This window comes from Talaromyces proteolyticus (genome assembly GCF_021365285.1).
Source record: "Talaromyces proteolyticus strain PMI_201 chromosome Unknown BGW36scaffold_3, whole genome shotgun sequence".
Classification (NCBI taxonomy): domain Eukaryota; kingdom Fungi; phylum Ascomycota; class Eurotiomycetes; order Eurotiales; family Trichocomaceae; genus Talaromyces; species Talaromyces proteolyticus.
This window is the reverse complement of record NW_025764279.1, coordinates 2,041,847-2,067,040: the sequence shown is the minus strand read 5'-3', so window position 1 is coordinate 2,067,040 and position 25,194 is coordinate 2,041,847. Positions and strand designations below refer to the sequence as shown.

Here is a 25,194-nt window from a genome sequence, read left to right as displayed (position 1 = left end):
CTAAGATGGTCTAACTAGTCTAGGAATGGCCCAGGATGATGACTGAGCCTAGTCACATGATTGCAGCTAAACTTCTGGTCATCGTATATTCGCACTAGATTTTAATTGGATAGGCCTAGCCTAAGTACAAGCATATGCAGGCTACTCCTAGTCTCCTACTAGTTATTATCAAGTCCCTCGCAACGGCGGACTTCGCCTACAATCACCGAAGGCCGACGCACAGGCCCGAGTTGATTATCGCAAGTTTCCGTATAGAGTAGTGCAGGTTTGACGCGTCGGATCACTTCCGTCCAACTGAAGTGCTTATTTCAATCTACTCCAGATGTCGATGCAGTGACAGCCGCACATACCAACCAGTGCTCTAGACGGGTATATGCGCGTCCGTCGAGTCTGTACTAAGTAATACCTCCGTTCCTAATGCCACTATTAGTGGGATTTGCGGTGATCGCCCACTATCGGTTATACTTAATAACTTGATATTGGACAATATTGAGCGCCTGTGTTTAAGTTATTGAGACTGGCTAGACCGAGCAAAGGCGAGGATTCTCGTAACTTTGACTTGGACTAGTGTGGCAATTGACCTGTAAAACGGTCTATTTTGCCGGTGCTAGACGAATAGCAAGCTCGCCTGGTCGAGCCAGGATTGCATCCTTCACCGAGGAACTAATTTCCCTGCGTTATCATTGCTCGTTATAATTTACAAAATATAATATAATTATATATTAATATTTTCAACAGTGCCACCACTAGTACACATGTAACAGGCGGTACTAGGTGGTGCTGAGTGGGACTGTAGTGTCACAGTCTGACAGTACTTGATACTACCGGGTAGTCATCAACAGTCATCCCTGACGGAATATTTGAAAGACATGATTAACTGGATGGTAAACATACCCAAACATACACAATACAAACAGTAGTGAAGATATTGAATGGAAGAGACAGAGGCGGGAGTCCGTGCTTGCGTGGCGTTTTGCGGTTTAATTAACGCTCTAGGCTCGACGGAGTATTTATTTACATGTACCAAGAAATCTCTGCCGGCGCCGAGGTGCAATCCTCCTGTATGTAGTAGGAATGCTTTGTACTAAATAGAGTAAGGGAATAATATTAATAATACGTAGCGTGGTTCGGATCAGACAAGTGATATGATTGTTTTCTACTGTAGAGTTAGGGAAGTATTACAGTTTGTAGTGCTCCTCCCGCCCCTCTTCCCCATTCTCCCATTCCCCCCCAGGATCACCCTCATCCATTCACTGCGTGCACAGCGCGATAATAGGACCCTCTCTCCAGATCGAGGCAGGCCTGAGAACTTGACAGTGTCCACTCCACGGCCCAATGCCAATGCCAATGCATGCCCATTGCCGCCGCCCAGCTTGTGCCTCCCCCCCCACTACTTTGACCCAGTCGCGAGTCTCCCAGACTCCTCCCGTGCTGGCGTCGTGCATCGTGATCGATCATCTCAAAGCTCCAAGCTCGCCTCGCCATACCCCGCCAGATCCTGCCGCCAGCTTGAACCAGCCTGAACCAGCTTCTGTGTCACCTCCGCAATCACCTCGTCTGAGCGCTGTGCTGCCTCAATTCCATCGCTCTCGCTCTTCGCTCTTCACCCTCTCGCAGAAGCTGCTTCACCATGGGCCTGTTCAAGCGCAAAGACTCGAAACACTCCATCCACAGCGACAGAGATGAGCAGGACAACCACTCCTCGCACAGCACGCGCACGTCGACTGCCTCGCTCAAGTCCCCCGCACTCCTCTCCTCCAGCACGCTGCCAGCCTCCATCCCTGAAGTGCCCATCTCAAGGCCCCCCGACCCGAGTCTTGACCCTGCTGCCTATCTTCGAAGCATCCATGCCGTGAGAGAGCGGTCGCGCATTGTCTCGGACAGGGCCAGGGCCAATCGCTTGAACCATTTCGATGTCGACATGAGCAAGTTTGAAGCCACGGCTTCGTATGTGGTTTCGATTATAAAGGTGTGTTCCTTATCTACTACCTCTATCCACATTTTCTTTCTTCGTATTCTAATTTGTCTGCTTCATTCACTAATATTCTGCTCTTTTCAATATTTAGAGAGATTATGCCCCCAACTACTCCTCAATTCCTCCTCACGGTCGTTGGCAACACTTCGATGTGGGTGGAAGACCGCGGATCAATCAACTTCTACAGTCGTGGCCCAGCACGATCGATGTGCAAGAACGAACTCGGAGGTTGATCGATTTATTCCTGATTTCCGTCTTGCTGGATGCAGGTGCCGGGACTACATGGGTTTACAAATCAAAGGAGTCTGGCAAGATTTACTCGCGAAGTGAAGGCTTGGCCGTGGCCAGCTTAGAGATGTTCAAGAGTGGTTTGTTTAGTAGCGATCCCACCGAGCCGTGTCAAGTTGATGGAGCGGGACTTAAGAGAATCACAGTCGAGACACTAGCCAAGGGTATGCAGCATTCGGAGTCAAACATGCTGGCAGGAATAGAAGGTCGTGCCGGACTCCTCGTCCGACTGTCGGAGGCTCTGAATAACCAGGACCTATTTGGCGTTGATGCCCGTCCAGGCAACATGCTTGGTAGGCCGCTCTCCTATACTAGATTGCAACGCTAACATGCCTCAGATTACTTGCTTTCTCATCCTTCCACCCTCGCATCTTCTGTGCCCATTGTGTCCGTACCCACCCTCTGGTCCGTTCTCATGGATGGCCTCTCGGAAATCTGGCCGCCATCCCGGACGCAAATTGACGGGGTCTCGATCGGCGATGCATGGGTGTGCTCTGCCTTGCCCAAGTCTCCCCCAGCCAAACCCTGGGAGAGTATCGCCCCGTTTCATAAGCTGACCCAATGGCTTTGCTACTCAATCATGGTACCAATGACGAGGTTAATGAAAATCCATTTCGCCGGTTCCGAGCTGCTGACGGGGCTCCCTGAATACCGAAACGGCGGTCTTCTCATTGATATGGGGCTGTTGACGCTGAAAGACCACGATATGGAAAGGGGGCTTAGAGCATACAAGGAGAATGCTCGGATTAGAGGACAACCCAGCGTAGAGGTTGCTCCTCTGTTCACGGCTGATGACGATGTCATTGTGGAGTGGCGCGCAACCACCGTTTGCTTCCTCGATGACCTGCTAGAGGAGGTCAACCACCAACTCGGTCTTCGCGGCGACGATGCCCTTTCCCTCGCTCAGCTACTGGAAGCTGGCACATGGAAGGTGAGTGCTGTAACAACGACTTATTGGCCATGCTAACCAGCTGTATACAGGGCGGCCGTGAACTTGCCGAAGTGTCGAGGCCCAACACCAAAGAGCCACCGATCATGATCCTCTCTGATGGCACCGTTTTCTAATTTTCTCCTGACTAATTCATTGTCATTATATATCTATAAATATTGCGGCAACATCATATCTATCAGGAGTATATTTTGTTGGGACAATTTGATCTGCTATACCATTATTATTATGTACTTGTCTCATTGTTTTATTCATAACACTGCGATTCATGACAGGATAAGATAATGCAACGGCTTCGCATCAGCTTGAAAAAAATATATACCATTTAATATAGATAATCTATACAATTATATTGTACTAATATTGTATTAATATGATAACAATATTATTATAACAATATTGTAATGATATGATAATATGAATATTAGTGTATCTGCTTAATAACAATTGTATCGGATTAACATTGACCCCGCCTCACTCCGCATTGACCGCGCAACTTGCGCCTCAAAGCTCTCCAGAATCATGGGCAGAGCTCCTGTACTAGTCTCATTGGCTGCCCTCAACGAATAACGAATAACAGCTAAATGCCATCTCCTGGGATCCTCGTCTAGTGAACATCGAGCCTCTCCATGAGGTCGTTCGCGACGTCGCCATAACTACGCAATAGCTGGTAGGAGCAGGATAGCAGCCTTGGCCATGGATCAGCGCAAGAAGAAGAAGAAGGTTCTGTTGATGGGCAAAAGCGGCTCTGGGAAGTCGTCCATGCGATCGATCATATTCAGCAACTATGTCGCCAAAGACGTGCGCCGGTTAGGAGCGACAATTGACGTGGAACACAGCCATGTCAAGTTCATGGGCAACTTGACGCTGAATCTGTGGGATTGCGGGGGGTAACTAGGACCTTACCATTTTTTTATATTTATGAATGCTCTGCTGATTCTCTCGACCAGACAAGATGCTTTCATGGAAACCTACCTGGGCGGTCAACGCAGCAACATCTTCTCCGACGTCGCCGTTCTCATCTACGTCTTCGACATCGAATCGCGCGACGTCGAACGCGACCTCGACTCATACAACTCCGTCATCGAAGCGCTGCACCAACACAGTCCCGCCGCACATGTCTTTTGCCTTATCCACAAACTCGATTTAATCCAATCCGAACACCGGCAGCGGATATACGAGGAACGATCGGTGCTCATCCGGGCACGCTCAAAACACTTCGACATCGACACGTTTGGAAGCAGCATCTGGGATCAATCACTCTACAAAGCGTGGGCGGGCATCGTGCACAAGCTGATTCCCAACCTATACGTTATCGAGCGGTTCCTAGACGCGTTTGCGCGGAAGATCGACGCCGAGGAAGTCATCCTCTTCGAGCGCTCGACGTTTCTCACCATTACCTCGTTTGCGTCCGAAATCGGCAGTCTGAACCCCATCTACGACCGGCATGAGCGGCTTTCGAATATCATGAAGGCCTTTAAGCATTGCGCCGCGCGCAACACGCACACCACGCCGGCGTCGGCCGGGTTCCATGTTATGCATACGAAGACGCCGCAGTTTAATGTCTTTCTCGGCCAGTTTACGGATAATACGTACATCTTTGTTGTTGTTCCGCCGGGAGAGGCGTCGTATAACTGCGCCGTGTTGAATACTATGCTTGCAAGGCAAGGCTTTGCCAAAGCTGCGTCGTCTGGATACGGAGACGCATTTCCGCTCCCAATCTCCTCTCAGTCGCCTGTTCCAAATACAAATGGGTTTGCGAAAATGCAGTCTGATCTTTCTCCGAATGAATAACGCGATATGAATCAAAACTGTCTCAAAATTATCTTTGGTGTAAAACTTCCGCGCTGATACTTTTCATCTAGACAAAATGTGCGCCATTTTTTTTTTCTCTTCTTTCTTTGAATAAAAGGATACCCTTGCCATTACGCTCAGCTGGAAATGGAGTGGATGGGCAGAACCTGGTTTGATATGATTTTCTTGGGCTTAGCGTTGAATAGCAACCACATACATACATACATGTAGTTGTTAAATGTTTCATGTGAATGTGATGGATATATTTTCTATGGATTATGAAATAATGCATGTAGGCTAGTCCAGACCTACCTCATACATACACAAATCGTTGATACGTACCTGTATCCAGGTCAACTGGTATGATGGTTGCCAGCGTCAAGCCTAATGCATTGATGGGTACAGAACAACCATGTATTCCCCTGCGCCAGCACTTATCACCTATGTATGTACATGTACCTAGCCCCCTATCCAACCAATTACACACGCTCCAGCACCAACCATGCAAGCCCAAATCCCCCCCAAGCCCTCTCACTCCATAACTAGAGCAAGAGATGCAGAGTCGTGCTGGCCAGGCCTCAAAACCGGTGACGAAGACCATAACACCAACATCTCTCTAATTCGTCGAACCATGTCCCTCCTTCCCCTTTCAGTCGATCCGTCTTAGGCATTTCGAGACTAAAAATGGGAAGTGATCATGGTCTACGGCTAGTCGAGTGTTTCGCCCGGGTGAAATGCTAACGGGGATGCAAGAGTCGGGTTCCGCGCATGGGTCTACCACATGCATCCAGCACCGCATGAAAAGAAAAGAGATGCAAATATGAGCGAGAACGAGGTATAAAGCATGCCATTTCTCTCGTTTTAGTCGAGTCGAGAGACTCTTCTCTTCTTCGATGTTTTTCAAAATGTTGTTGGGAAGAGGAAGAGCCAAACTCAGCCTTGTCTAACGCCATCCACCAGTCATTTGCGGGCATCACCTGAGGGTTTGATTCGAGCACATTCCCTGAATTCTGTTCCGTGGCGTGTACGAGGAGAAGTGCATTCTGTCCAATATATTGATGGGAAAACTACGGCATTCCCACTACCATCTCTCATTATATCCCTAGTGCCATCGAAGTGCGACGACGCCAATGGCAATGGGTATCTCGTCACATCTCGTCACTCCTACTATGACATGCCGTCTACATTGCACACCGACTTTATACTCTACTGTCATGATCAGGTCGTGAGCGTTCTGCACTTCCGAATGGACGGCCGATCTCACTCATTCAAACACGACATACGAAACACGAGACGCCGATAGAGGTTTGCCAGACATAAATCAGTGCAACAAGTCCGCCAGGTGCTGTGCCCAAGCACCGCCGTCACCGTCACCGTTATCACGGAGCCAATGACACCCCTCCCATGGCCCTGACGAGTCTGCCGGATGCCGATATACTTACATATATGCGCCGCCTGACACATGAAACGGCCGCGCTTAATGGCCGGAGAGGACAGCAGCCTGCAGATATGAATCGACAGCAGCCCAAGGAACTAACCCAAGGAGCTTTTAGAACTTTTAGTTGGCTGGCGGTCTGCCCTTCTCACCTGCTTTTTCTGGCTCTGTTTGGCAACTCCGACTAGATCGCGTTGGGCAGGCATTCTGTTGAACTACCAACCAGTCAAAGAACATGTGAAAAGACGGCTTGTTCCGCATACGCACTCATTCAGACGTGCGACTATCGTTTGCGGTGTGCTGGCCTGTCTGCTGACGACTTGAGCCTCATGGCGCGTTTGGGGGATATATGGCGACGACTCTTGGTTGAGTACTGGTGGTGTTCTATACAGTACGTACCGAGTTTGACTAGGTTCGAGATCACAAGGTCTATACCAATTCTTTTCAATCCTCTACCGCTTTTCTCGTGAACGATCAGAATACAGTCACCATGGAGCCACTCGCCGGTCTAGAGTTCTACTTCAAAATCACGCCCGTGAGAATCGTAGGCGCAGACCGCGTTGATCCTCTGGGCCACTGGCTGCCCCCCGACAACAGGGGCAACTTCCGGTGCGACGACAGCAACAGCACAGGCTGGTGCCACTGGAGCACGTCAGCAGTGCAAACGCTCGACTCCGTCCCCGGCGACCCAGCCGGCGTGACCAGCTGCTCGATCTTTTTCGACTACGAACGGCAGTACTTCCTCCTCGCACAAGCCGACTGCACAACACGCCGCTTCGAAGCCATATTCCGTGGCTACGAGGCCGAAGCCTGGCGACGGCTTGGATTCCGGCACGTCTTGCGGCATGGCCAACCTCTCTCTCTCCTCCAATTCGACCCCGCCGATCACTTCACCATGCATGCCCGCGGCGGAATTCCGCAGCTTCTGCCGCGCAACTACGACGGACCAGGTCGGCAGGAGTATGCGAATGTTGCGGGCAAATTGCTGATTTTGCTCGGTCTCGCGGCCTTTACGAGTGAGCCGGAGAGTCGGTCGATTGTTGCTACCATACGCGATAGTTTTCGGCTTCCGTATTGGAATCGGAATTATGGAGGTCCGCTTAGTATGTCCAAATTTGATACATGTTCCCTCCCCCCTGAGTGTCAACTGGTGTCGTGATTGCTAATAGTGTGGTTAGAGGACGACCCTAGCCTCTCGCGTATGGTGGGATATGTGGTCAAAGTAGCTCCAATCCGTGGTGTTGAGTTGGAGGATTATGAAGAGGGGTATTGCGGCCCCTTGCTTTATGGCAGATACTAACCCTGCCCATCATCATGGTTATGGTCATATCTGGTGTTGAGCATTCTCACAAAGGAGTTTATATCTTCATGTTTGTTTCGTGATAGTATTATTATTATTATTATTATTATTTTTCTTCTTCTTCTTCTTCTTCTTCTTTCCGACTTTCTTTATTGCCCTCTTTAATGTCCACTCGCTCGCATTAAATAGCATCATACAGACTACCATCTCGTCCGCAGAATGACCAGCAGGACTTGTCACTTCCAGCGAAACATCAGTGCATGTATACATTGATTAATAATACATGGCCAAACCAATAAGCACACAAACAGCATAATCTACATATGTACTCACAGAACTATCCCTAGTTATATATATATGTACAGATGCATGTAGGTCGCGAGACGAGAACATCGAAGCGTGGAGATACATACATATATTTACAACCCGCCAGTACCTACATATATTAGACAGAGCAGACGCCAGCACGCCAGTGATGTAGGTCATCTGCCCGCCTGCCCTGCCTGCCCAGATCGGTGCATGTGGGCGGCAGCTTTGACCCCGAAACGATCGCACTGAGGCTCTTCTAATACTAATCTCCAATCCCTCTTCTCTAGCCACATGTAGACTGGCTGGTTAGCTGGCCCTTCACTTCCAGTCAGCTGGTGAATCTGTGCAAGCTAGAAAAAAAAAAGGGTTACATGATGGAATGATATAATATAATTTACATGCAGTAAAGCATTAGCACTGAGAAAGAATGGCACGGGGTTTGGCTGCACGTGTGGTCTGTGGGTTGGCATCTGCGCTTGGTATATGTAGGAGGGGAGGAGGAGGTATATTCCTTTCTTTCCTATTCGTTTACATCTGGTGTTCAATCTTGATTATGTTGGCACTGGGGCGGGGATGGGCTTTGTGGTTGTTTTTATGATAAATGGGATGATGGAGTGGGTGATGGATTGGGTCTGAGAGACGTATACAATGTAATAATTATTCATCATCAACTCTGAACATCTGAATGTCAAATATTGACGGCCCTGTCAAGCATATACAGTTCAGTTCTGAGTCTACGATGGATAGAGGATAAAGTAAGATCGGATATTCTGGGCTTAACATCAGACATTAAATCTCATCATCCTCTCTTAATCTCGCACCGACCTCGAAGGTACGTTTTATTGGACATCTGGTAATCGAACGGCAATGTCGCCTGACTGTGTAATGTATCGAACCCAAGGTAAAGATGGGTATTGTAGCTGACAAACTCCGATTAGCTTCAACACCGTCAAGATCGAGATGGATGAGGATAGGATGAGGAGGGATGAGTGAGGGGAAAGCAGGAAGGGTCGTGATACGCCTATCGTTGGGTATAAATGCAACCATCCACGCCCCTAATGCAAGCAAAGTGGCCTATACTATCTATTGTGCTCGAGTCTCCGCTAATGCACTCAAGCGGCCCGCGAGAACGGAAAAAGCAATATGAAGGATACCAGTGGCCCGAGAGCAAGGAAAATATGGGATGGTGGCTAGTGATATGCAGGGCGACGAGATTGGAAACGAAGGAATGAATGGACTCACCTTGGGCTCAATGATCTTTAGATAGCGCACCTGAATCCCACTCGTCGTGAAATACGGTATCTCGAATTTGACGTTGATCGGTCGCTTCCCCTTCCCTCCCTGGCCCGCACCACCCATGCTGCCTCCGAAACCACCAGTCATGCCTCCACCGTGCTCGTCATCGCCCTTAACGGAGGGCAGCCCAAGCTCGGCACGCATGAGGAACTCTTTCCCGCCGCCAAACTGCTTGATCTTCCAAATGATAGCCGACTTTTCTGGCGCATAATGCACCGATCCAATGTTTGTTCGGAAACGAGGTGAATCCGCATCTTCCGGGACTGGCACCAAGATCTCCACATTGTTGGCAGTACTTCGGCGTTTAAACTGGGCTTTTGCCTAGATAATCAAGTATGTTAGTCATCCTCCCATCCCGCCAATGATAAGAACTTGCCTTGAGCATGTACTCGATTCTCGATCCCGAGTGTGATTCCACCAAGCATTCTACCCAGATCAAAGGCTTCACTTGCGTATTGAGACGATAACTCATCAGCTCAAACTCTCCGTCCGGCGGAATAAAACTGATGGTTCGATCGTTTTCGAATCGCGACAGGCGGACGCATTGGTGGAATTTGACGTCTTCCATCTCAACCGCTTTGCCGCGAGTTGCTCGGCCGGTCGTTTCGAACATGACTTTATCGTTCAGTCCCAGACGGAGTTCTGGCATACCGCTGAGATAGCACTTCATTTTGATGGCTCCCAGAATCTCCGAACGCAGCACATTTCCATTGGCCGAGACCAGAAGGTTTAGTGACTCTACCACATCCAAGAACACTTCGTTCTTTCGGTACCGGATACCTTCACTTCTCCATGACACGGCGTTTGTGACTGCAATTGGTGGTCGCGCCTGTACCTCCAGCTTGTGTGACTCTTGCGTGATGTACCTGTCGATCCTGTTAGCTTTAAGATACAATTTGCGTCTGTAAGACTGACTCTTGTAGAATCTTGCTCTCAGTAGTCTGCGGATACCCAAAGTCCATCATCTCATCCAGCAGCTCGTAAATGACGACAAAGTTGTCCCGGATACTCTCCTCCTCCAATTCCTTGAAATACTCGGTAAACACCTCGACGATCTTGTGCAGGAACAGTAGAATCTCGGCCGCATTGGTGTTCCGTTTTGTTAACGCCAGCAGGTACAGGTTGCTGTGACGGATATAGAGATACTACCGCGCAATGGGTCAGCTAGATTTGAAGAACCAAGCGGGGAAACACACGTTGATGCCTTCATGCGAAAAGCAAGGCGGCACAGCCGAGCTCTCTTCTTCGGCTTCACTGAGTAAAATAGGAAACTTCTCGACGGCCGACATGGGAATATCGCCACGGTAGTTGCGGGCAAGAAGGGTCTGCGAGAGCACACATCAGCACGATTCAATATCCGAACGAAGATACACCCCATCCCCCGGTCCCTGCACTGAAACCTGGAACACCAATGATTTTGTATTCATACCTTGCCCTTCAAATCCAGGAAGAAAATCGCCGACGCCATGGTTGGGACAGCGCGCGGGCTGCTCTCCTTATCGTCGGCGGAGTATAATATGATGATGCACAGTGCGGGAGGGTTCAGAAACGCATAGCGAGGTTCCTAGCACCACACACAAGAGAACACGGAGAATACACAGGAGCACGCAGCTTGCCTGACAGCTATCAGTAGCGGTGCCAGTAGAGAATCAGCAGAGGAAGGAATAGAGGAAGATAGAGACAAGTCGACCCTCCACATGTCCGTTTGGCCCGACCCGCAGCCCCATCCTAATATGGCTTAGCGCGCCCAGCTCGCCCGCTACAAAAATTCGCTTGTTTTTGCAGTCCCTTTCTGATTCTCTTTTCTATCCAACGCCCTCTATTAGACAGTGCAAGGCAACATTGTGGTCACACTGGCATTTTGCTGGCTGTAGCTTACAGTTTCTCCTCCCTTGTTGAATCTTGCGATCATGAGGCGCGCAGACGTAGGATCTTTTTCCAGCGATTCCATAAGAGCTGGCTGTGTATCACTGTTTCGACAGTTTCACCGTTGCACAGGCGGTGTCAGAGGAATCATACATTTTCCAATTTCTAGTATAATTTGTAATTTATTATTGAATGTGTCTTTGCAATGGAGATCGACCGTTGACTATATATAATACATCTAATCTCAATGGTACATGCAGTCCTAGTAAAGTACATGAAAGAGAAGCTAAGGTAAACAGCCCAGAATCGTAATCTGAACCTGGACAAGAAAGAACGCCATTAAATGCTGCTCTAAATATCGACTCAAGAACTCGACAGCCCCTGCGGCGCTAAGATTCGTTCTTGCACAAACTTGTTCGCCTCGACACCGCCTCGCTCGACTGCGATGGCTCCAACAATGGCATACAGGGTATGGGCGAGGACGATTTCGACGCCGGAAACAACTAGGTCACGAGGCTGGCAGAAAAATTGGTTAGTCTAGATAAAGATTAGAATTGGGGGAAAGCAAAAGTACATTTTTTGGTTGCCATCTCAGGACTGTGAGCAACTTGTAATCTTGGGCCAATTGCACCATTTGCCGCTTGTGCGTCACCCAGCCCCGAGAATTATAGGAAAGATTGTCGAGGCCTTCCAGGGCCGGGTGCTCAAAGGGCTGCCGTGTCTCTGAACGGTCCAGCGGCGGGATGGGGTGCTTGTAGTTTCCTGGGTTTTGCACCAGACTCAACGATGCCTGCAGGTGCACTATCCGTTTACCTGTCCTCACCATTAGTCCACAACAAAATATATGAGTTATGCCCATGCAATCCTTACCAAGCATTCCCAAACGATCGTTAAAGCCTCGTCGGCCCTGATCAAAGCTCTTGTGCGTGACCGCCAGCCATTTGAGCTTGTCCGACAGAACCTTGTCACCTCCGCTCCCCAACAGAGAAATATAAAACTTGTCCAGTACTTCTTGGTCCTCGTTCACAGGGTAATTGGGGCGTTTGCTGTGTAAATGAAGACTGAAGGGGGCCTTTGTGCCAGGGGGAGTGTACATCCAGCGCGGCTTTTCTGCTTGATCGGCTTGGTTCTCTTCGCGGCGATGCGGCGTGCTGGACAGGCTTCGTCGCGTGGTGGAAACGCTGGCGATCCGTGTGGAGGATCTTGCTGGAGAGGCCAGCGCTCGCAATGACCGGCAGGGAATATTGGATGCCATGGTGCAGCCACAGTGGTAGTCAGTATTGTTGAATGTTGATGATCGCAATCGTATTTGGAGGAGATGCAGGATTTCAGCCTTGCGCTAGTCCGCTTCGGGATTACTCAGAGACCATATATGAGTATAGAATAATTAAGATTTCTCTGTCAAAGAATTCAACATTATGTAATAAATATAAATAAAATATGGCAATTCATATATAAATGATTAATCTAACTTGATATTAAATATAAATTGGTTGTTGAAGATATAAAAAGAGTGTCTGTGTCAAATCCCTAATATCATAGATGTTCCTAGGAACCCATAATAATAGGTTTGATAAAAGCACAAAACAATGGATACAGGCTACAGCTAAACTTGACACGATTTAGAGTTTTATCTGTCTTGATGAGTACTGACTACAGAATATTCCTTATTATTTATCAACAAAGTGTTGAAACAGCCCTCTGTACATGTAATAACATATTTTTCCTCTTGTATTTTATAGTTGACGCCGACCCCCTAATAATATTGAAATGACAAATCACATCTATGCGCGTACTTTACAATTACAAGCAAACAGCACCGCCATCTACCACAATATCAGCACCAGTCATGTATCTCCCAGCCCGTTTACTAGCCAACAATACAAAAGCTCCAGTGATTTCTTCCACATCCCCCATCCGGCCCATGGGACAATTCGAAGCCCAAATCTCTCTCAATTCTTTCAGATTCTCTCCAGCATTCAGCACAGTATCCATATACCCCGGGCTGACGCTGTTCACCCGAATTCCATAAACCGCCCACTCAACAGCTAGATTGCGCGCCATGTGCACCACTGCCGCCTTGCTGGCGTTGTACGCAACTTGCGGTTGAGGAAAGTTGGTTAGATGGGCTGATATTGACCCCGTGAACACGATACTGCCCCCTTTCTTGCGTTCAATCATATGCTTCGCTACCGCCTGCGCACACACGAAGGATCCTTTCAAATTCACATCAATCACCTTCATAAACGCGTCTGCTGTGACTGCGGTTGACTCTTCGCAGCCAACGATTCCGGCGAGGCAGAGGAGTATATCGATGCCCCCCATTACCGTGGCGGCCTTTTCGATGGTTTCATTTACTAGTATAGGACTGGTCACATCGACAGAAAAAGTATGAATCTCGCATGACGAGTTTGCTGCAAAGTCGGTGCGAAGCCGCGCAATGTCTGGAGCTGATGATTCCAGAGTCGTGGATAGGTCTAACAGGGCAAGTGACGAGAGCCCATGCTCGAGAAGGCTACGTGCGGTGGCCATACCTAGAGCCCCAGCACCACCCGTGATGACCGCATTGCCTTCCACGGCAAAGCGTGACAGGGCTCGAGTGCTTGGGCTAGTCAGAGTGGAATCTGGCGGCAGTGGTGCATTGAGAGGGTTTTCTGCGGAGGATAAGGTCATCCTGGGAATCTGACGGAAAATGAGCGCATCTCGGTCATTTGGTTGGGAGGCTGATCGGGGAATCTCTCCCATTGTAATGGAAATGGAAAGAGTGTTTGCTCGACGAAATGCTTGATTTAGTGGTATATGAGTATGATCAAAGTAGTCGTGGAGAGGATAACTTGATCTAGTTTATCACATGGAGGCTTCAAATGTTAATAATACTGTCTAGTTTCTACCCGGCTAAATAGCATTTAATCACTTTCTCCTCTTACACAGTCTAGCTAATTTTGGGTGAGATTAAGTGCTCTTTGACACTGGAGTATCACAAGAAAGCAAGTTCCCCACGAAACTTGGAAAGCGCCGGTTTGCATGTGTTAATCTGTTTCGGGAATACAGCTCAGCCCCGTAACTTTCTCCAATTGGACAGGCTTCCAATTCAATCATGTGCTTACTCGGGTGCTTCACTTCAGATAAGCTGGATCAGAGCGGGATGTAGTAACAATTTGTACATTGTATCAAGGAAAATTCATTTAAGTTCGATCTCTATATGGGATCGACCAACAAGTAACTTGACTATCATACTACTCGGTAATTTCGAATCAGACTACATTACGTGTTCAGTAATAAGTTTCATCATTGTGTTAGATATTGTGTTGACGTATGAATCCCTGCAATTTACACATAAAGACGGCCAAATACTTCTGTGTACCAACAATTTAGCCCACATTTTAGATAGCAGATACAACGGTACCCTCCAGTCAGTAGTCTACAGGGACCGCAGTTTTGAGTTCCTCAGGATAGAGTTTATAAATGGGATCGAGGTCATCCACAAGACCACACCCTGGGTCAGAGCAAGAATAGCCGATAAATTGCTGGACCTTGCGGTCATATTGCATAAGTATATCACGTGGAATAGCCAGATACATCTGGTAGTAACCTGGTATTAGCATTCTTCAGATGAACGGAGGTTAGGGTTAAGAAGGTAATTACATTATCTTCTTGCCTCAACCACCCACGCGTGACGAATGTGCTATAAACTAGCCTGTGTTCATCCGTAGTTATGTTTTGAGAACCACCGTGGAAGCAAGAGGCGAACATAAAGAAGGCGTCTCCCTTTTCCAGTTCGGCATAGACCGTCTGGTTTTCTGGAGGAGGATTTTTGCGTTCGTAATTACCCCTACATATAGCAAATCAGTATGCTCCTTTGAAAGAAAGATCCTATCTTTTTGATCTAAGGTAAGCTACCAGAGATGCGAGCCCGGAATAAAACGAGTTGCGCCATTGGCCTTGGTAGTTTTTGTGCCAGCCACAAACAGACCAACTGCACTTTCACGGTTCATGTCCCGTTCGTCGTTCCATGGAGCTGGAACTTCAGTGTGAACGTTGTGATGGAGATAGTCATCGCGATGCAGTGGTTGAGCTTTTGCTCCAGGCCCGATATACATGGCGGCCCCCGTGTGCGCCTGCGGCTTCGAAACGGATTCCTTCCAGGTGTCACCCCACCAGAAGGAATTCCGAGTAGTCAGGAAATGGTCGCAGATGGTTTGGTAGAGAGGGTTCATGAGTAGTTCTCGGGTATAGGTTGGGCTGTTGGCAATAAGGGAGGTGCATTTTCTGGTTTCTTTCTGTGACGACTCAACAATCGAACATATCACTTTACATATATAGAGAGATATATATATATATCTTCAAGAGTAGAAACCTACCGGGAAAAAGCTTCCATTCCAGCGTTGTTCGGCGTCAAGTTTCGGTTTGATTTCGGCGTTGCACTTGTCCATTACTTCCACCGGTGCAAAGTTTTCGGCGATAACACCCCCATCTCGTTTGAGCAGAGCGATGAAGTATTCCGGAGGTGCCGTTGCAGGTAGACGCTGGACACCGGGTGGAAATTCAGGAATACCGTGGGCTTTTCCGTTGGTATGCATGCTTAATGCTAGGATTGGTGCTGTTAGCCTAGGACAAGGGTAAATAAAGTGGCATAGTTGTCAATCTAGTAACATAGTTGATGCCTCTTGCCCTTATATACCTTACCTCCAACTTCTATTACTTTAGTTCAAATATTATGTCATTGCTACATGTAACGTAAAACGGTCTATATTGGTTTCTATTCGTAGACAAAGAAAACCTTTGCCCTAATTGTTACGCAATGAATGCCGCAAACAGCTATTTTCGGAAACTTAGCAGTCTTTTATTCTAACAATATTTGGTACCGAAACTAACAATGAAAGGGGTGGGGGGGTGGTTCGAATTTCAGTATCTTCTGTGTTCGGATGACACAGTGGGAGAACTGTAGGAAGAGCTAAGTATAGTTAGAGTGAGAGAAACGTATTATCCAAAGATGCTATTACTTTAGATAGGGAAATACATACAACCATAACATTTACAGACAATTCAATTGGTTCCCTGGTGTGCGGAGTTTTTATCCTATGGCATTCTAGCCCTACGGCGGCCCCAATTACCCTTTCGGGCTAAAGTTTGAGCAGAGTGCTTATGCGCCATCCGGTGGAATTGTCTAGAGTTGCTGTATTGTGATAATAACCCAACGCAGAGAAATACATTTTATACCTCTTTCTCATTGGTTGTTCGTACAGCAGATCTGCTTGGTACCACCAAGCTTGCATTCACGGTAGAATCTATCCAGTCTATTCGAGTCATATGCACATTTCGTCCTTTTTTATTTATTATTTCTCTCCAACGCGCAGATTGTTTGCCATCGCACTCCTTCAACCTGATCGGATATTACTGATTTCAACATGCCTGACTTCAAAGGCGTTGACCTGTCTGGAAAAACTGCATTGGTCACTGGCTCGTCCAGGTAAGTTATTGATACTGTGTAATATTCTGTGCTTTGATACTGACCAAGCTCATGTCTGTAGAGGCATTGGATCCGGAATAGCCCTCCTGCTCGGAAAGCGAGGTGCGAATGTCGTAGTCAACTACGTGTCGGATGGAAGCAAGGAGAGAGCAGCCAAAGTTGCCGCCGAGATCGAACAGGCTGGCTCCAGGGCAGCTATCTGTCAAGCGGATGTAAGCAAGATGGAAGACATTCCGAAGCTAGTGGAGGCGACTCTGTCCTTGTCTTCCAACAGGAAGATTGATATTTTGGTTCACAAGTACTATACCCCGACTTTCTTCTGACCCTTGGAAGTTATGCTAAGCTAAATCCAGCGCCGCACAAGGATTAGATGCAGACTTGAAAAATACCACCCTGCATTTTTATAATATTCACTTTGATTGTAACGTCCGCGGACCACTCTTCCTCACGCAGGCCTTTCTACCTCATCTAGCAAGAGGCGGTAGGATTGTTTTCGTCTCTTCTGCTGGCGCGCGCATGGGTGTGCCGCAGCAAACTGTATACGCGGCTACCAAGGCAGCCAATGAATCCTTCGCTCGTGTCTGGGCCAAGGAGCTTGGTCAGGAATATGGCGTCACTATCAACTGCATTAATCCCGGCCCAATAGCTACTGGTAGGTTCAAAATCGACCATATTCCACCTTCCATTTTTTAGCAGTTGTGCTAACCACACCCACAATTTGCCTATAGATCAATGGTTCCAGAGTGATGAAAAGTTCCTGCAAGAAATGCAGCCGTTGATTGAGTCGACACCAGCCGCTGCTCGGGTTGGCGAGGTCGATGATGTCGCGCCTCTGGTAGCATTTCTTTGTTCAGAAGACGCTAGGTGGACTACAGGCTCGGTTTTGTCTGCTAGTGGTGGCTTGTGTCTCTATTGAGTTATCTATTTTGTTCGACAACTACTCTCTCATTCTGCGAATGAGCTAGACTGCCATTCGTTAGAAGTAATGATATGTTTGTAGTAAAGCCTATTTGAGCGTGATTGTATGGAAGTTATTAAATCTTGTCTATATTAACTTTAGAGATTTAATATCGTAACTTGCCTTTATCAGATACTGGAAAAGTTATCAAGTTATTGGTGAAGATAGTAGTTGCGAGCTGGCCAATAAAAAGAACTAAAAAGGCAAATCCGTGGGAATTGCCATCATTGATATTCTCGGTGTACATATATGGTCAGATTAATAGTTCCCAATTAGGCTAAAGTCGCAACTCTTCCAACAAAAACATGTTTGCTCAGTCCACATAACTTCACTAATAGCAGCACTTGAGGTATCCACTATATCCTCGTTCCTAACCAGATCATTTAATGTATATATATATATATGTGTGTGTGATCACCCACTCTACCACTACTCACATAATATAGCTATTTACAATGCGTTCAACCTTGTCTAAAAATTCGCGAATCATTATTGTTGGTGGGGGAACTTGGGGATGCTCAACGGCTCTCCACCTCACTCGCCGCGCCTATAAGAACGTCACTGTCTTCGACCCTTTCCCAGTACCCTCGGCCATTTCTGCAGGCAATGATATCAACAAGGTTCTCGAAGCCGGTACAATAATGCCTACCATACACCATATAAAACTAAAGAAACAGCTAACATGCTCCCTAGGATCTTTTGCTGAAGGTGATGATGAGGCAGTTGTAGCTGAGATTCTGTTGGCTGCGGCTACACAGGGATGGAATAAAGATCCAATATTCACCCCCTACTTCCATAATGTTGGATATATTCTCGCGGCGTCCTCTCCACAAGCAATCCAAAATGTGCAAGACCGTGAGATCAGGCACCATGCTGGAAATTTCTTTGAATTGTCCACACCGGAGGGATTCCGGAAGAGCATGCCACCCGGAGTATTGACTGGAGACTTTGCCGGCTGGAAAGGATGGCACCAGAGGTCAGAAGTCGGTTGGGTACACGCCCGCAAAGCAATGGTGGCAGCAGCTCGCGAAGCGGCTCGTTTGGGCGCCACTTTTGTCTGTGGAAATGCCCGGGGACAGGTGAAGGAGCTGATTTACGCAAACGACGGAGATGTCCACGGCGTCAAAACCGCTGATGGTCTCGAGCACTTTGCAGATCGAGTGATCATTGCTGCAGGTGCTCAAGCGCCTTCGCTCGTAGATTTCGAGAATCAACTACGGCCGACTGCTTGGACAGTCGCACATATTCGAATGTCACCAGATGAGGCGAGGCTCTATAAAAACATTCCCGTCATATTCCATAGCGAGAAAGGGTTTTTCATTGAGCCTGATGAGGATAAACTTGAGCTCAAAATTTGTGACGAACACCCAGGCTACTGTAATTGGGTTCTCCAAGATGATGCGCTTCCACGCTCGATTCCCGTCCCACGAAATCAGATTCCGGCTTCGTCTGCTCGCCGTATTCGAGAATTCTTACGAGAAACAGCTCCCCAACTTGCCGACAGACCGTTTAGCCACACTGCAACAATGTGGTGTGCAGATACGCCAAACCGCGCATTTCTGATTACAGCACACCCTAGGCACCCTTCTTTAATCTTGGCTGCTGGCGACTCCGGCCACGGCTTCACGCACCTTCCGTCTATTGGAGGCTTTGTATCGGACCTTCTAGAGGGTAATCTCGACTCAAGGATCGCTAAATCTTGGCGTTGGAGGCCTGATACTGGACAGGAATTCTGGGGCAACGACCTTCTAGGTCGTTCCGGAGCCGGCAACAAAGTCCTTGATTTGAAGGAAACTATCACCGAAGGATGGGTCCAAGGCTGTGACGACTCTGACATGGCAAAATCCTCAAAATTATAATATGGATTTGAGAGTTGTTACAACTTGTTGCACCTTGTTATTTGATTGGTTACAAAGTTAATATCACATAACGCACGTTCAATATGGGATGTTGGTTTTACAATATTTTTCAATAACAGACAAGTGATTTGATTTGATATTAATGTTACGAGACTCCAGATGAACAGTTTCCGGCTTTCTTTATAGACAGTGTTTTGTGCTAGAATTGTGTTAATCTCAATATCCTGAACTTCACCGGATCCAGGGAGATCACGTAAACAGCCTCTATCTGTATACATCTTCCAGCCACTCAGGTTGACTCGTCACATCATCTATCCAACTATGGGAATACTTGCTTCAGTTTCAGTTTGCTCAGCTCCGATATTTGGATTTCGATTTAGCCTTATTTCCATCCGCAATGATACGGTAATTTCAATGTCTATCTGGGGTAAATGTGTCCCCCAAGAGAGCAATAAGCTAACTGGGAAGTAATTTCCCATGCTAGAATAATATCTAGGCCGAGCTAGACTGCTGGCATAATTACCTAAAGCAGTAGTTAATACTCCTTTCCTTTGTCGCTGGGAACCCAACTAGGGTAATTCGACGAATCGAAATCACCATGGACCCGAAATACAATAGTACAACAGAGTGAAACATGTTTTATTCATTTTCTATCTCTTAGGAGGCCTTATGTGAAGTAGGAGCAAACCTATCTATAGACTAGATATATCCATTCTGGCTGGTATACAAGGATTTGTCTTACATGAATTTGAATTTCGGTTGCGTCGTACGGACAAGATTTCGTTGAACCATTCTCGTTTTCCGATCATTTTTGAGTCAAGGTTTTCTTGTAATTAAACCTATCCTTCTATAATCCTTGATCAAGCAATTGGTTACTAAACGCCTACATATGTTGTACTCAAGGGAGACATGTGGGGTGACGTACACTGAGAAGATGCATTGTCTGGAGTATTAGTTGCTTCATTGTTGAGACGACAAAGTGAACTAAATCCAATTAATCAACAGATGGTTGAATAATACTCGCTGCGCATATCAGCGGGGCACCTCAATATAATCCTTACTATCAAGGATTAAGATTACGTATCTACCCCCCAGATGGAGTAGTACACGGCACTCCAGGAAACCCTGAATAGGTATAGCCTACACCGTTATCATTCCTCAATAAACCTAAAATCACTCTACTCCTCCATCATTGATAACAAACTAAAACATGCGGTTCCATAATAGTTGCATTTCGCAGATATAAGGTTCCACTATTACCATGGTAATTCAATCAATTTTACAGAGGATTGAAACGGCTACACTCAAGTTTTTCACTATTCACATATTCTCTTGCTGTATATGGACCAATCAAAATCCGGAGAAGTCGGCCAGTCTGACAAACATAAGCAGCCGATGAGCCAAACTATCAGCGATCAAAAGAGTGAAAGCGATGTCCAGGGTAAGGTGACAGAGTACAATACTTTAGACGAGGCGGTTCTGCGCGCTCAAGGACATGAGGCGGTCCTCAAGAGATCCTTCTCACTCTTGTCATCCATTGGGTTTGCATTTGAGTATGGTATTTATAAGGATACGATGAGACTACTATGACTAACTGTTGCCAACAGTATAACTAACTCATGGGTCGGTGTTCTGAGTAATTTCGGACAGAATTTACTGTATGGAGGGCCACCGCTTGCTGTATGGTCTGTCTTGATCGCTTGTTTTGTCCAATGGATCATCACCCTCGGCCTTTCTGAGCTGGCATCTGCCTTTCCATCCTCTGGAGTAAGTGATAAACTTCTCCTTGTAAACTCATCGGTTTATTAAGTGGGAGCTAATAAATCGCTATCTTAGGGCCAGTACCATTTCGTCTACATTGTTGCACCCTCTAAATCCAAGCGATTCGGTGCTTTTGTTACCGGCTGGATGTCCATATTGGGCTGGTGGTTTGGAACCTGTTCAGGTCTGTCTCTTGTAGCCAACTCGATCCTCGGTCTGGCCAGTTTTTTGCACCCGCAATTTAGCCCGACACAATGGCAGACGTACCTCGTATATCTTGCGGTGTTGATCATCACAGGTATGTACGCTTCTTTTCTCTCCAAATTCGACTAAACGTATATTTATAAATTAGTCATTCCACTCTTTGCATGTCCCAAATGGCTGCCCAAGATAAGCACTGGAGCGCTTTCGTTGACTATCATTGGCTTCCTGACCTGGTTTATTACAATCCTCGCCACCAGAGACCATTCCAGTAGCGGCGACTACATCACAAAGCCCGTCCAAGGCACTAGTGGTTGGAACCCAGGAGCTGCATGGGTTCTCGGGATTATCAATTCTATGTATGCTTTTACGGGAACTGATGGAGCTATTCATATTGCTGAGGAAATGCATCGACCAGGCGCAGCATTGCCACGCATCATGTAAACCACATTTAAGTGAAAAAGAGTCCAAAACAAACTGACAAAAGCTTAGGAATATGACCATGGTTATTGGTCTTGTAACGGCGTTCCCGATCATCTTGGTGTTCATGTTTTCCATGAGCAATATGACTGATGTCATGAATGCACGGTGGCCAGCAGTGGAGCTACTCTATCAGGTTTCTCAGAGTAAATCTATAACAATTGGGCTGACTATCTTGTTGATCGTTATCTACGCATGTAAGTCTAGCAAACCAATCCACACAAAGTTCGTATCTGATATAAACAGCCAATCTTCCTCCTCAATGGATCGCATCAGGGAGACTTGCATGGGCTTTCGCACGTGATAATGGAATGCCCTATTCTAAGTTTTTCTCCCACATACACCCAGGATTAGGCTTTCCGGTGCGAACAACACTGGCTTCCTGCGTTTTTGCATCAATTTATGGTCTGATCTATCTTGCAAGCACATCTGCTTTCAACTCGATCATTACCTCGGCGATCTTATTTTTGAATATCAGTTATGCAATTCCTCAGGCAATAGTGGCTTTTCGTGGACGTTCTAAAACACTTCCAAACCGCGTGTTGAAGCTCGGAAGAATCGGATATGTCTGCAACATCTTTGCTCCTCTTTGGATAATTATCATGTGTGTTCTTGTGTGTTTCCCGCCTTCGTTGCCTACTACTGTCGGTTCTATGAATTACACAGCACCCATCATTGTCGGACTGTTTATGGCCATTATTGTTTTCTGGTTTGTGATTGGAAAACAATTCGAGGGGCCAGCTATTGATTGGGAATTACTTAGCGTAAGCAATGCAACATGATCAGACATCTGGAGGTGAAGGAAGGCATCCGTGTGTTGAATATCGATAACATATATTCATAAGTAGGCACATTGGCTATGGAGTCGCATGTAGCACAGAAATATCAAGTGATGTATTTATGTATCTATATCTCTATCTCAACTACAATAATTCCAAGGTGCCATCTCAGGGTGCCATTCTGACAAATTGTTATCAATGATAGGTTGGTTTATAAACTCTATTTCCAAGTCTGGTGCTAAGCCACTGCATAAGTATCTAGTAGCCAACAACCGGGAAAGTTATTAATTGGCCTTATCTACTTGCTTTCTCCGCACATATTAACGGGAAAGATAGACTCCAGCTTATCTATCACTCTCAGCGGTAACTAGTCATCTCCCAAAGCCAGTCACAGCTTGCCTCCCGCAGACGAAGATGTAAATCTTTACATGCTGAATTGTATGCAAGAGAGATGCCACCTAGTGGTGCGTGTGTGTGACTGAGCATACCTACCGTACATTATCGAGATCTCTAACCTCTCCCATAGCAGGACCTGCCTGTGCAACGTGTCGTGCTAAATCCCGACGATGCGATCGCGGCCGACCCATTTGCAGACGTTGTATCACCAAGGGATTGCAATGTGGGGGATATCCCGACAAGTTTCGCTTCTGTGGTCTGGCCAGTCGAGGCAAGTGGAAGGACAGAGATGCACCGACCGGCGACCAGGAATATCCGTCTTCGAACAATTCCCTCCCCTTACGAGACCGAAGGGGTAGCCAAAAGGAATCCGCCGAAAAACAGGGGACAAGAACTGAAAGGGAGGACGTCACTCAGGAAGGCGATTTTCCTGGTAGTCTTCCAACCATAGCAACTCCGGATTCTACGGACAATATGCCCTATCAGGGCCTGAGTATTTCTCCATCGCCACAGAGTCTCACATCCGATGATCAGTCCCAGATTGACAAAATCCTTGTCTCAACGGAAACAGAAACATTGCTCACTCATTGTAAGCTCTCCATAATATGGAAGAGTTCAACTGACGTTGAAGCATATAGATGATAATGTGATATGCCCTCATCAGATAGCACAGTATACTGACAGCAATGATAATCCATACCGAATTTATGTGTTACCGCTAGCTTACGAGCATATTGGTCTACTGTATGCCGTTCTTGCACTGTCAGCATGCCATCTAGGCCGGCTAAAAGGTGACCAACATCTTTGTGAGTCAGTAGCGGTGAATTATCGACTTCAAGCGATAACGGCACTAGGTGCTGCTATTAGAAAAGGATTTACAGTGAGATTTGATGATGATGAGTTGGATAGTGTGTTTGCCACCATCCAAACACTCCTCCTTTACGACGTGAGTAATATCTATAGCTAAGAACTAAAGAAAGGCTAATGCATTTGTTTAGATCTGCGAATCAGGTATTTCGGAACACGGTGCTCACATTTCAGGAGCCATGTCCATTTGCTCGCAGCTGATGCTGAGTCACCGCTTGACTAATGAGCATGAGCGAACGGTCTTCTTCCTAGGTAATCTGGTTTGGTAAGGAGAGATCTATGAAAACATCCCTTGAGGCTGAGTCTCACCCTATCTGTTAGGTTGGATATTGTGCGTGCATTTGCGGCACCTGAACGATTATGCTTCACTCAGGACCTTCGTGAAAGGCTAGTATCCTTGGGCAACTTGAAGTTTGAGGCAGTTAATGGTTGTCCTAGAGAACTAGTTCTTCTCATTGGTGACTTATTAGAGCACGCAAAAAGGCATGCAAGTGGTAATCTGGGATTACAACAATATGTGGATATCGTCCAAAGCTCAATTCAAAAGCTGTATCTTTGGGATAGCTCACTCTGTATTTATCCTAATGATGACCCTCTCTGGCCATTAGTCGGTGAAGCATTCCGGCACGCCTGTATCCTGCGTGCGCTACGCCTCCTCGACGTTACTGAACCTGCCGAAACACCACGAATACAGGACTCCGTCATTGCAATCTTAAATGCTGTATCTAAGGTGCCAGCTGAGAGCCCATTGATAGAGCTCATGGTACTCCCCATTTTCATGGCCGGCGTGGATTGCATTTTGCCGTACTCGCAGCATTACATTCTAATACGAATAGCGGATATTAAAGCAAGATCCGAGATGAGTAACATGGCATCAATGCAGTTGCTGGAGAGAGTTTGGAAGGAGCGAGAGAAAACACAAAAGTGTGATGATCAGACTAATGTTTCTTGGATGTCCTTCGTAAGTTTAATCACCTCCTCTTATCAAATACTCAAGTAGATATTTGGAGTTTCTAATCTTCTTCAGACATACGACAATGAATTAATGCATCAACATGACTATCTGATAATATAAGATGATAGGATCCAATCATTCCTTACAATATTTTCCATCCCAGTCCCGTCGATTCCGGTTTATAGTATGTATCCTTATCTAAAGGAACCAATGTCCAATCCTAATAATTAAGCAACGCTGTCTAGTCGACCGATAA

At 46.8% G+C, this 25,194-nt stretch overlaps 11 protein-coding genes across 11 annotated transcripts; 7 read left to right on the top strand and 4 right to left on the bottom strand.

The window, feature by feature from the left end:
• Window positions 1-1,200: 1,200 nt before the first annotated feature.
• BGW36DRAFT_372488 (uncharacterized protein) lies at window positions 1,201-3,569 on the top strand. The gene is made up of 4 exons (XM_046215483.1): window positions 1,201-1,969; window positions 2,067-2,556; window positions 2,602-3,194; window positions 3,245-3,569. The coding sequence occupies exons 1-4, from the start codon at window positions 1,631-1,633 to the stop codon at window positions 3,326-3,328; spliced, it is 1,506 nt and encodes a 501-aa protein (XP_046075636.1). The 5' UTR covers window positions 1,201-1,630; the 3' UTR covers window positions 3,329-3,569.
• Window positions 3,570-3,944: 375 nt separating this feature from the next.
• BGW36DRAFT_290776 (putative small monomeric GTPase) lies at window positions 3,945-5,006 on the top strand (the record flags this gene model as incomplete). Its single annotated transcript, XM_046210786.1, has 2 exons — window positions 3,945-4,102; window positions 4,163-5,006. 2 exons carry the CDS (start codon window positions 3,945-3,947, stop codon window positions 5,004-5,006), a joined length of 1,002 nt encoding a protein of 333 aa, XP_046075635.1.
• Window positions 5,007-6,931: 1,925 nt separating this feature from the next.
• Window positions 6,932-7,741, top strand: BGW36DRAFT_424540 (uncharacterized protein; the record flags this gene model as incomplete). Its single annotated transcript, XM_046219980.1, has 2 exons — window positions 6,932-7,544; window positions 7,620-7,741. The coding sequence occupies 2 exons, from the start codon at window positions 6,932-6,934 to the stop codon at window positions 7,739-7,741; spliced, it is 735 nt and encodes a 244-aa protein (XP_046075634.1).
• A 1,148-nt stretch (window positions 7,742-8,889) lies between these two features.
• BGW36DRAFT_394942 (putative AP-1 adaptor complex subunit MU) lies at window positions 8,890-10,814 on the bottom strand (the record flags this gene model as incomplete). The annotated part of the gene is made up of 6 exons (XM_046217980.1): window positions 8,890-8,970; window positions 9,293-9,667; window positions 9,723-10,212; window positions 10,262-10,491; window positions 10,543-10,671; window positions 10,776-10,814. The coding sequence occupies 6 exons, from the start codon at window positions 10,812-10,814 to the stop codon at window positions 8,890-8,892; spliced, it is 1,344 nt and encodes a 447-aa protein (XP_046075633.1).
• Window positions 10,815-11,575: 761 nt separating this feature from the next.
• Window positions 11,576-12,467, bottom strand: BGW36DRAFT_290882 (RNase III domain protein; the record flags this gene model as incomplete). Its single annotated transcript, XM_046210801.1, has 3 exons — window positions 11,576-11,728; window positions 11,787-12,025; window positions 12,083-12,467. 3 exons carry the CDS (start codon window positions 12,465-12,467, stop codon window positions 11,576-11,578), a joined length of 777 nt encoding a protein of 258 aa, XP_046075632.1.
• Window positions 12,468-13,015: 548 nt separating this feature from the next.
• On the bottom strand, window positions 13,016-13,957 carry BGW36DRAFT_414987 (uncharacterized protein; the record flags this gene model as incomplete). Its single annotated transcript, XM_046219305.1, has 1 exon — window positions 13,016-13,957. One exon carries the CDS (start codon window positions 13,955-13,957, stop codon window positions 13,016-13,018), a length of 942 nt encoding a protein of 313 aa, XP_046075631.1.
• Window positions 13,958-14,625: 668 nt separating this feature from the next.
• BGW36DRAFT_424536 (phytanoyl-CoA dioxygenase) lies at window positions 14,626-15,792 on the bottom strand (the record flags this gene model as incomplete). The annotated part of the gene is made up of 4 exons (XM_046219979.1): window positions 14,626-14,793; window positions 14,858-15,044; window positions 15,113-15,492; window positions 15,574-15,792. The coding sequence occupies 4 exons, from the start codon at window positions 15,790-15,792 to the stop codon at window positions 14,626-14,628; spliced, it is 954 nt and encodes a 317-aa protein (XP_046075630.1).
• An 828-nt stretch (window positions 15,793-16,620) lies between these two features.
• Window positions 16,621-17,598, top strand: BGW36DRAFT_424535 (uncharacterized protein; the record flags this gene model as incomplete). Its single annotated transcript, XM_046219978.1, has 4 exons — window positions 16,621-16,682; window positions 16,744-16,980; window positions 17,036-17,334; window positions 17,411-17,598. 4 exons carry the CDS (start codon window positions 16,621-16,623, stop codon window positions 17,596-17,598), a joined length of 786 nt encoding a protein of 261 aa, XP_046075629.1.
• A 497-nt stretch (window positions 17,599-18,095) lies between these two features.
• BGW36DRAFT_336664 (FAD dependent oxidoreductase) lies at window positions 18,096-19,685 on the top strand (the record flags this gene model as incomplete). The annotated part of the gene is made up of 2 exons (XM_046212971.1): window positions 18,096-18,273; window positions 18,349-19,685. 2 exons carry the CDS (start codon window positions 18,096-18,098, stop codon window positions 19,497-19,499), a joined length of 1,329 nt encoding a protein of 442 aa, XP_046075628.1. The 3' UTR covers window positions 19,500-19,685.
• Window positions 19,686-20,894: 1,209 nt separating this feature from the next.
• Window positions 20,895-22,723, top strand: BGW36DRAFT_336662 (amino acid/polyamine transporter I; the record flags this gene model as incomplete). The annotated part of the gene is made up of 6 exons (XM_046212970.1): window positions 20,895-21,052; window positions 21,107-21,266; window positions 21,336-21,558; window positions 21,613-21,901; window positions 21,954-22,138; window positions 22,188-22,723. The coding sequence occupies 6 exons, from the start codon at window positions 20,895-20,897 to the stop codon at window positions 22,721-22,723; spliced, it is 1,551 nt and encodes a 516-aa protein (XP_046075627.1).
• A 448-nt stretch (window positions 22,724-23,171) lies between these two features.
• BGW36DRAFT_424532 (fungal-specific transcription factor domain-containing protein) lies at window positions 23,172-25,058 on the top strand (the record flags this gene model as incomplete). The annotated part of the gene is made up of 6 exons (XM_046219977.1): window positions 23,172-23,184; window positions 23,247-23,705; window positions 23,755-24,062; window positions 24,115-24,248; window positions 24,305-24,944; window positions 25,011-25,058. The coding sequence occupies 6 exons, from the start codon at window positions 23,172-23,174 to the stop codon at window positions 25,056-25,058; spliced, it is 1,602 nt and encodes a 533-aa protein (XP_046075626.1).
• Between the last annotated feature and the right edge of the window lie 136 nt (window positions 25,059-25,194).

Bases quoted from the DNA above. Each gene is read 5' to 3' on its own strand.
- BGW36DRAFT_372488 (XM_046215483.1), top strand. From the start codon at position 1,631: ATGGGCCTGTTCAAGCGCAAAGACTCGAAACACTCCATCCACAGCGAC. The intron at 1,970-2,066 runs GTGTGTTCCTTA...TTCAATATTTAG, and splicing joins ATGTGGTTTCGATTATAAAG to AGAGATTATGCCCCCAACTA. The intron at 2,557-2,601 runs GTAGGCCGCTCT...AACATGCCTCAG, and splicing joins CCGTCCAGGCAACATGCTTG to ATTACTTGCTTTCTCATCCT.